The sequence below is a fragment of the Lepeophtheirus salmonis genome, chromosome 3, assembly GCF_016086655.4.
Source record: "Lepeophtheirus salmonis chromosome 3, UVic_Lsal_1.4, whole genome shotgun sequence".
In the NCBI taxonomy this organism is placed as follows: domain Eukaryota; kingdom Metazoa; phylum Arthropoda; class Copepoda; order Siphonostomatoida; family Caligidae; genus Lepeophtheirus; species Lepeophtheirus salmonis.
The window spans coordinates 25,280,701-25,291,225 of NC_052133.2; the positions used below are offsets into that span (position 1 = coordinate 25,280,701).

The 10,525-nt window shown below is 30.4% G+C and overlaps 2 protein-coding genes across 2 annotated transcripts; one reads left to right on the top strand and one right to left on the bottom strand.

The window, feature by feature from the left end:
• Nucleotides 1-3,590: 3,590 nt before the first annotated feature.
• Nucleotides 3,591-5,066, top strand: fl(2)d (female lethal d). The gene is made up of 2 exons (XM_040708822.2): nt 3,591-3,975; nt 4,040-5,066. The coding sequence occupies exons 1-2, from the start codon at nt 3,750-3,752 to the stop codon at nt 4,930-4,932; spliced, it is 1,119 nt and encodes a 372-aa protein (XP_040564756.1). The 5' UTR covers nt 3,591-3,749; the 3' UTR covers nt 4,933-5,066.
• Nucleotides 3,635-7,829, bottom strand: LOC121114763 (dynein regulatory complex protein 1). Its single transcript, XM_040708821.2, has one exon. It carries the CDS (start codon nt 7,090-7,092, stop codon nt 5,101-5,103), a length of 1,992 nt encoding a protein of 663 aa, XP_040564755.2. The 5' UTR covers nt 7,093-7,829; the 3' UTR covers nt 3,635-5,100.
• Between the last annotated feature and the right edge of the window lie 2,696 nt (nt 7,830-10,525).

Consider the following 10,525-nt stretch of genomic DNA (forward strand, 5'->3'; position numbering starts at 1 on the left):
CTTTACAATAATATACATAAAGTGTGTCATTCTAGGTATCTAAATTATATATATCTATTACATATATGACTATATGTATTACATTTTCACAGGAATTATTTAACGAATTTATTAACAATTTCATTTGATAAATTATATTTTGGATTTATTATCTTGGACAGAATGATTTGCTGTTTTCCAGGTTGTAGGACTGGTTATCCTAAGAAAAAAATCATGGTGAGGAAGAAACTATTGAAGAAAAACATTCTCTTCAAAAGTTTCCAAAAGATCCTGAATTTATTGAAGTATGGGTCAATTCCATCAGAAGAAAAAACTAGCAGCCAAATCAATATTCAAAAATATGTAGTAAGCATTTTCCTATATCAGCTTTTATCTATGAAAGGACGAATACAAATTCAACTTGGCAAAAAATACATAGTCCACTTAAACGATATAAATTAAAATCTTATGCTGTTCCAACAGTATTACCGGATATTCCAAAAAAACTTGAGAAAACAAACTTTCCCTGAAAGGACAACAACTTAATCTACTTTTACTAAAAGGTTATACTTTAGAAAAGGCATATTAACATTTCAATGTAGTTTAAATTGCATTGTTATTTCTTCAGATTTGAGAAAGATAGAGTTCGTCTTAATTCTCAAATTAAGCGTTTATTTCAAGCAGATGAGATAAAAAATTTCATGGATATAAAAAAAACCCTGGATAAATCGTTTTTACCCAAAGGCATTAATGTAATATATAATGAAGACTTCCTCATTTTTTTCGTCACAAGATCTTGTTCCTTACATTATGTTTGCTTTAAAAGTGAATAATGACCTCTTTTTTTCAATTTTTTCAAAAGGACTTCATATACCTATTGTGGAAGTAGATCATATATGTTTATCAAAAAAGTCTGAGCCGTTATTCTGATATCAATAACATTTTAGCATATTTAAAAAATAAACAGAATGAACCAAAACTAGCTTCAATCATAAAGTATGATATTGAGATATTGGAAGAAGCAGTACACCATCAAGACTATAATTCGAAAAATCATATCAGCTTTATTATAGAACAACTTCACTCTGTAAGTGCGAATGGACGAAGATACTCTCCTGTTTTTTTAGGAATTTCAATACTTCGGCACAATATAATATAATATATAGCTTTATATAATCAAATTAGAGAATCTGAATCGCGTATAAGAAGAATAGCAAGTGTGTTCTCAGTTCAAAGAGGAGGGCCAGTCACAAAAATTGATTATTTAAAATCTAGAGTTAAATTTTTGGATTAAAAAGGCAAGTATGTTTCTATAATAATTGACGAAGTCTATTCCTCACACAGAGTTGAATTTAGTGGTGGCAATTTTTTTTTGGATGTGATAGGAATGGAAACTATTCTAAAGCCATACTTTGTTTTATGGTGAAGAGTCTACTTGGTAAATACAGTGACATGGTAGCTAAGATACCAATCACAAATATTAAATCTTCCATTAAAAAACAATATTACATGAAAGTTTGTTTTAGTAGTTGTACCAAGTTGTCTTAGAACCCGTTGCAACAATTACGGATGCGCATGACTCAAACAAAAAAGAATTAATCAGTGATGAACAAAGATTTATCTTTTCTCATCCACATCTCCTTCGTTGAAACTCCTTCCAAAGTCGACTTTTTTTTCGTCCCTTCTTTTGAGAAAAATATTACATTGTTAAGAATCCTTCCGTTTTCTTGATGTATATATGGCAGAAATCCCTTGGAAAAAAGTAGAGGTCAATCTTATACGTTTAATGAATATGCAGCCTCTTTCTCTATACTTTAATCTGCAAGTTTATTAAATTTTGCTGTTATCAGCATTAATAGATTTTGTGAATTGTTGAATGCTAAGTGATTATTTGATAACAAATTATAAGTGACCTCTTAACTTCTGTAGACTTGCAATTTCGAAACTTAGTTAGTCTTAATCCTCTTCTAAAAAAAACTTAATTGCTCATCACCATATATATTGGAATATTACCCCGATGAAGATGTAGGATTTCCACAATAATAAAAGATTATTAATAAGTGTTTCCCATAACAGTTCTTATATTTAATTATTAAGAATTTTAAAAATACTCATTAATGACATAGATACCGACGTTCAAAATTAAAAGCTAACTATTTATATTTTATCCTGCTTTTCTTTGATTTATACCTATATAGATATATTATAAAAAGTATTATTATTTAATATATGAATAAGACACTTTTTTTAGAATAAATCTTTTATTAAACCAAACAAAATGATAATTCAATATTTAGAAGATAACTTAATAATTTTTCTGGAACTTGCAGGTATCATCATAGATACCTACGTCTAATTCTGTAGTTTGTCCATTACATTTTAACGAAAGTATACTTAAAACAAAGAATAAAAGAATTATTCAGCTTCAAACAATATGTTGATTTGATGATAGATGAAGGTAAGTAATTTTGTAAATTTATGAAGATAAGTATTGCTATGGTAAAGTTGATGGGAATTATGTAAAACAGTTTTAACATTGACAATTTCTTCGTTAGCATCTCGATACAAGGATGTAGTTAACCTCATCGAAATTGATAAGTTGTCAGCAATATGACATCATTATTAAAACTTTAAAAATGTTGGATGATTTAAGATTCTATATCATAAACATGTCATTTGACAATCATCCAATTAACAGAAAAATGCTTGTTGATTATATGTGTAATGGATGTTTTTCGCTTACTAATTAAGGCTTTGGGAAATCGATATAGTCCGACACCCAACATAAACACACTTGTTTACCATAATGAATGAATTATTTTATTATTATAGATTAATATCTATTAAATAAATATAATGAAACTGGTACTACATAATCTTGTACAAACACGAACTGAAGTTTATACTTTATTTTTGAAGGGCAAATTTATCCGTTTAAATAATTAGTTCAATTATTTTTGACGATTTACTTTAGAAAACCTTTTAAAAAATATCTAACTTGATTTTGAGCTGTGAACGTGAAGTGAATCCATCATTTTCGGCACAAAAACAATTTTTGGGGATTTAAAATGCTAACCCAAAATAGAAGAGTTAAATAAAACACAACGTGATGTAGTTAAAAAACTAAAACAACGACAAACTATTACTCTTTTACAATTACACAAAGATCATATGAAGGAGTATGATCTCTTAAAGGAATCTCCACGATTGATATTTAAATTGAAAAAAAGCTTATTTTCACATAATTGTGGTTAAGTTCACATTTCTTCCACAATTTAATAGCAAGATCGTACTATAGGGATCTAGAAAGAGCCGGTGTTCTTAAAGTACAATTGAATGTAATACACGCAGGCATTGAACTTTACAAATAAAAAAATAAGAATGCATCAAGTTCCAATTATATTCATTATGATGATAAATTTACCTAATATCAAACCCCTTTTGTAAAAATTAGAAGGTTATTTTTTCACTATTTATTAATTTATTAAGATTTTAAGAAATATTATTGATAACTGAAAGACTAATGTTGACATAATAACTGAATGGTATGATCCTTATGTTTATTTACTGTTCATCAGCTGAACGCTTCAATAATTTGTCCTCGTCATTCCAATGAGTAAGCACTCTATCTACGGTTGTTACGCCTATGACGTCATTTGAGTTCTTTCGGCATTCAGTTGATACTTGAGCGAGTTTGACTTTAAGATTAATTACCAAACAAACATAGAATCTAGATTATTAGTTAATAGTTATACTTAGGTAGATAGTTGATGAGAATGGAATCCGTGGATTACCATCATCACTCGAATGAAGGAGGGGAGAATGTTGGAGTTCAAGCCCAGTCTGTTCCATCACAATCCTCTGGCTCTGGTAAAGTGTCAAGGATACGCTTGAACGATGCAATTGAAGGCCCTTGGACCTTAGAAAAAGTATTGGATCTCTGGGAAGAGCAAGACAAATACGTGGATGCTCTTGAAGCTCGTGTCAGACACATGGGTAATTACTCATTGGAGATGATATTCCAGTTATTGGAGTCGAGTATGATTTTAATTTGATTTAGGTCATCGAAGGGAAAACTATTTGGTAATGCGCTTAAGCAGTAAGGAGCAGGAGCTCACTGATCTTACAGTTCAAATAAGAGAGTTAAAGAGACTGGCAGGAAATAGCAAAGCCTCAACAAGATCTCTCTTAGACCCTGCTCTCAATCTTGTACTTTCAAGGTTGAAAAAAGAACTTGATCAGGCCAAAACTAAGATGAGTGAAACACAGGAAGAGTTGAGCGCTTGGAAATTTACACCCGATTCTGTGACAGGAAAACGGCTCATGTCAAAATGTCGGCAACTTTTACAAGAGAATGAAGATATAGGAAAAATGATTGCAAGTGGTCGTTTGTCAAAATTAGAGGCTGAACTCGCAATGCAAAAGACTCTAGCAGCTAAAATGAAAAAAAATCAATTGGAGATGGACGAATTCGTACAAGAACTTGATGAAGACGTTGAAGGAATGCAATCTACAATATATTATCTTCAGCAGCAATTAAGAGAAGCCAAGGAAAAATTATCTTCCTATGAAAAGAAGGAAGACAACTTCAAAGATACTCCCTCTGCGAAAACTAAAGAGGATGTCAATGAGAGTGAGGAATCTCCTACTGATGATAAACGTGTTCATCCCAATTCCGCCTCACGAGGTCGTGGGAGGAAAAACAATACTATATCAAAAATTGATAGTCCTCGTAGACCTAGCAGAGGAGCTAAAAGAGAGGTTGATGATGAGGATGAAGAACAGCCTCCACAAGGAAAGGGACGTCCTAAACGTCGAAGAAACGCTTCTTCATTCCCTAAAAATGATCAGGACATTTCTGTGCAAGGTGGTGAAATAAAGGAAGAAGAGGAGGCCGAAGAAGCTTCTAATACAGACTCTTCCGGGAAGCAGAATGTAGAAGGTGATAGTTAATATGAACTCAAATCCTAAAATAATTATACCTTCTTACTATTTCCTTAATCTTTTTAACGATTTACGAAAGATATTTGATACATATTTTATTACTTTCAATTTGAAAAAAGAAAATAATAAAAATTAAAAAAGTTTCAACTTATTTTATTCAATATTTGATATAACATTCTAAATAATATGAGCTCTCTCTAGAATTTCCTTAAGCTCTTGATTGACTCTTGAAAGGCTTAAGTTATTCTTTCTGATCATTGATCTTTCCTTGAGAATATTGAGGTATTCATTCAATGAAAATTTTAGATTCAAGTTTTTAGATGAATTTAGAAGCTCTATTATCTGTTGTATGTTTTGTAAGTCAATCTCCTTCCCTACTGAATCTTTACTCTTTATGATGTCTACACGGCTTTTTTTAATATTTTCTGGGATTATTTTAGTTTTATCAGAAATGGTTTTCTCGTGATGACTATCTACATATTGTCTTAGTATTTTCAAGAGGTCTGAATATGTGGCAGATAATGATTGTTCGACAGATGTTGCCTTTCTTAAAACACCCAATATTTCTTCTTCACATTCCACTCCTAGAACATTTAGAATTGAATCAAGCTTGAAAAGATTTCTTTCGTCTTCTGAAATTGTATCAATAAGATAGCCCAAGTTCTCTTCAACTAAGAAGTGAGCCTCCTGAACCAAATTTGCAAGCATCGTCTTAAAGGCCTCGTCCTTAATTTCTGTGTGAAATACATGAATGATCTCCCCTCCAACTGAATTTCGAAGAGCAGAGGAATGTGATGATGCAGATGAAATACTTCTGGAAGTATTAGGACACATTCCATAATCTGTATCTTTAATATCAATTTTGCTTGGCTTACAATATGGGCCAAAGAGCTTAGAAAGTAAATAGTCCATTTGTGAAATATTTTCTAGATTGGATAATAATTCTGCTCTAGTAATTTTGACAATATCTTGCTTTTTCTTATGAAATTGATTAATTAAATTTTGTCTTTTACCATTTAGTTCCTTTTGTACGTTTTGACTTTGAGCAATGTAAGAAACCAAAGATGATTCTTCATTTTTAGTTTTGATTTTTCTATCTTGAATTTTGATCTTAATTTTATTGAAACTATCTTGAAGAGAGGCGATTTTTCGTTTTTGCTCACTCTTAACATGGACATTTTCTTCCTCATGTTTTCGGAGAACATGGATTTCATAATCTAGTTTTTCTTCATTCAATTGGTGAATAGCATCTAACATATGTATTTGATCCGTTAAACTGGCTATTGACTCTTCAGTTTCCATTTTAAGTCCTGCATATATTTCAGCATCTTCTGTAATAATTTTATCGATTTCGTTTTGCTGAGTTACCAAAATATTCAATCGGTCTTCAAGTTTTTCCTGTGAAGTTCTATTCAAAGTCTCCGATTTGACATTCCACGCAAAATCTTTTCTCTTTAACTGTACTTCTCTTTGTTTTTCAAAAACCTTTTCCATTCTATTCCATTCAAGCATAATTACCTTCTCTAAAGTTTGAACCTGTTGCTCCATTCTAGAAGAAAGGACTTCAATATTTTCATGAAATTCACCTATCAACATTTTATATTGATCATCTGAATCAAGAATTTCTGATTCCAATAGTTCAATTAAATCATTTCTTTTCCCCAAAAGTTCGTTGCATGCCTTATTTTGTTCCATTATTTTATGATATAGTTCTGTGGGGGCTCCTATGGGAATCTTCTTACTTTTCAACCATTTAGATTTTATTTCTGCAAAAATTATATTTGCTTCTTCATCCTCTTTATTTATAATTGCATGCAAAGATTTTAATCTCTCTTCAACTCGCTGGCAATGCTGAACATGAAGGTGTTCGGAAGCCAATTGAACATTACTAACCAATTCGGTTCCATTTTCGATCAGTTCATCAATAATTGTTTTACTATTTTCACATTGTGTTTTAACAGGAGGCAATTCTTCATTATCTTCGCCAGTTTTTTGAGTATGTCCAAAAACATGCTGTGCTTTTATCAATTTATGTAATTTTTGAGCAGCTTTAATTCGATTATCGATTCGCAAGCGTCGAGCCTTAATTCGATCTTCTGGAGTAGAATCTTTTATTTCCCATTCACAATTCCTATCATTTGAGTCCATATTATCTTTTACCTTCTCCATTCTACAACTTTGTAATGTATATAAATTTGACAATGCTTGATCGATAATGTTGAACAAAGTATTCTTTGTTTGAAATATATCTTATAACTTCATAATTCATTGGATTATTAACTTAGCTAATTATATCCATATAATTTAATATTTCTATAATGCATTAAAAATTAATTTATATCCATACCCAATAATACTAAAGTCCTTACTTTTTAATCAAATGTATGAAAATGATAAACGGAATTTCTTATGAGTCATTCATAATCTAGATCAAGACCGTCGCTACAGTAGGGCGTGACACTGAAACACATCCCCTAATGGATATTTAATCAATTACTTTGAATTTCTAAAATCATCAATTTCTCATAGACCAAATTTAAAAATCTCAATTTTTAAAAACAATCAGAAATCTTTGATTTTGAATGATTTTCTAAAAAAAAAACATTTTTGTTCTTCAAAGTAGATATTAATTTCAAATTTAAAAATCAAAAAATTATGACCACGCATGAACTTGGTGGGCGTTATATTGTTAAATGATTTTTTTTTTTTTTTTTATAATTAGGATAATGCAATAATTGAATTTCCATTAGTTGGATACTTGATTTATTAAGGGTGTAACTTTTGATTTTTAATAAGAAAATATTTAAAAAAAAGCATTCTATAATTGTATAGCATATTAATTAATCCAAGGTTCCACTGTTCTTTCTCTTTTAAATACTACTATGTTATTAATAAACGTGTAAAATACATTATTTACCATATTTTTATTTCTAAAAAAGAGCATACGGAATCCCATCGCCAATCAGGGGGAACTTAATTAATTTTAAATATAAAATACTAAATTTATTGATTACATCGAAAAATTAATCTTCTACTATAAATCCCTCAGCATATGATTTTGTTTCAAAAATTTCCTGTTTAAACTTGAAACTGCAAAAACAGACAAGAATCTGAGGGATATATGAAGCCTTTTCCTGAAAAAATATCAATAAATTCATCTGCTATCTCATTATAAATGGATTCTTGGATAATTTTTATCGAATTAGAACTAGCTATTAAAAGTAATGTACAATATTGACATCGTACATTTTTTGACAGGAATTTGATATACAAGTATAAAAAGTAATATAGAAAGTTACTTTTTGATGGTATTGAAGCTCACGAAGGGATATTTGAATGTTTATAATTATAATCTTAAGATAACTTGAAATTTTGTTCACATGTGATTCACATTCGAATAGGAGTGACCTGATTTATAGTATATTCACATTGATTAATTTGACTAAAGATCTAAATCGAATTTTCTTTCAGCCTTCTAGGAATTGCTTTATCGAAATAAATAGTGGCCTCCTTCTAAAAAAAACTCTATTCTATTTTTGCCAAAAAAAAGAACATATTTTATAATTAATATAACTAGAATGTGCCTCGGGAGATTAAAAAAAACCTCCGCCTGAAGCAAGGATCAACTTGGATGTTGGTTGGAGGTCTTCTATTTCGTCGAAGAAAGATTTAGAAGTGGATTTTGTTTGGAACAAAAATTATAAATTCGGAGGTGGTTCGATTCTCTTCTTTTATTGGGACAGCTCATAGAATTTTGTGGATAAAGGATGTGGTTTTTGACTCGAACTCGACAATAGACGTAATACATAAGAACAGGGTAAAGAGATAATTCTTTAAAAACCATGAACATCCAATAAGCATGGAAAGGGAAGCGTTGGATAATAACGTTATTTCAATTCATGATGTTAAATATGATTATATTTTATCGAAAGGGAAGTCTTTTTTTTTCTTTGCAAAGGACAGCAGCAACACACTGTATGCTGACTCCTTGGTCTATGAAAATGGGCAAATTTAAAAAATTATCAGCCGGAGCCATCACGAGTTGTAGAAAATACACTCTGCCTTCTAAGTTTGAAGGACGAACGGACAAGCCATATAATCAATTCCACAAAAGGAATTGCCGAGGGTGGGAAATTCACTGTCAAAATTCTAGTGTCTACGGGTTGTATAATATTTAATGATTATTGCAATTATTTTAATTCTGTTGTTCATGATTTTGCTGAGTGCCCTTTCTTGTTGTTATTGAGGAAGTTTGTTGAATTGAACTTAGAAGCTCATATAAACACCTCACCAACCATATCTCGGCCTTAATTCTGTTTGGGGTTCCCAAAAATAAGTTAATTCCTTCGTAGAAAGTTAAAGCAATCGGGTTTGGCAACCTTAACTCTAAGTCTTATATTACAAAAAAGTTGACCTTGAAGGAACTAACGGATAGTATGGAGTTAAGAAGCATACTTATTGCGTCTGTGTCAAGATACTTGGCTTTTGAATTGAAAATACCTAAGGACGATACATTCACATTCAATTTGGCGTTGGATACTATAAGGCATTTTTCGGAAAACCCAATCAAATACATTAAAATTTTAAATCACATTATCAAGATATTCAGTAGACATAAAAATAGGCAAATCCTAGATACTTAGTTTTGTATTTTATGTTATGTTAATCGTATTTTTTTAATGTTTAGATTTTTAGTGTACTTTTGTAACAAAATCGGTCTTTCTCTTTAGGAACTAATTTTAAAAACTAGAATGTTTATTTATTTTCTTACTAAATGTAATTTCCAATTTAATATAAAACCTCCGCTTAAAATCAATTTGAGTTATGTATCTCAATTTGTTCCAAAGTTATGGTTGATTATGCATATTTTACGTTTTGTGTTACCTTGACCTCTCAAAATTGAATGGCATCTTACTGTAGCCATATATAATCTTCTTATCAAGTTTTATCAAAATCGATTTGTAACTTTTACCGTAATCTTGGTGACTAACAAGGAAAGAAACTAAATTAAAAGAGGAAAAACATAACCTTCGTTCAACTTTGAAATTTAAATTTCCTACTTATTTATATGCTCGCCATTATTTTATTTTTTTCCACAATTTTATTGACCCCTTCGACTTTATTATGTACATGGATAATATGTTGATTCTTATTGCATTTATATCAAGTGAGGACAAGTTACAAAATTCGCCCTATTCTTAGTTATGAAGATATTATTGGTTTGTCTTATAAACTATTCAACCAGTATGAAAGTGGCTGTATTCTACGACAAAAACTCTCTTTTGGGTATGCTCTAGAAAATTGGGTTTGCCGGATATCATACAAACATTTAACTATTTACTCAAAAACTTATATATGTGAAGATAACAGGTTTGGTTCAAAAAAGTCCTTATACTGCAAGTCCAAGTTGAATTTCAAGTCTTCGATCACAAGTCCAAGTCCTTGAATATTTTTTTGAGTCCTCAAAATTATTTTAAGTGCATATTTACCTCCCCAACAAAGTTGAACGGAGGTTATTTTTTTGCTTCTAATGGTTTTTTTTTGTTAGTCACTAAGATTACAGTAAAAGTTACAAATCGATTTTGATAAAACTTGGTAAGAA

Excerpts from the sequence above, each read along its gene's own strand:
- LOC121114763 (XM_040708821.2), bottom strand. The coding sequence starts at position 7,092 with ATGGAGAAGGTAAAAGATAATATGGACTCAAATGATAGGAATTGTGAA.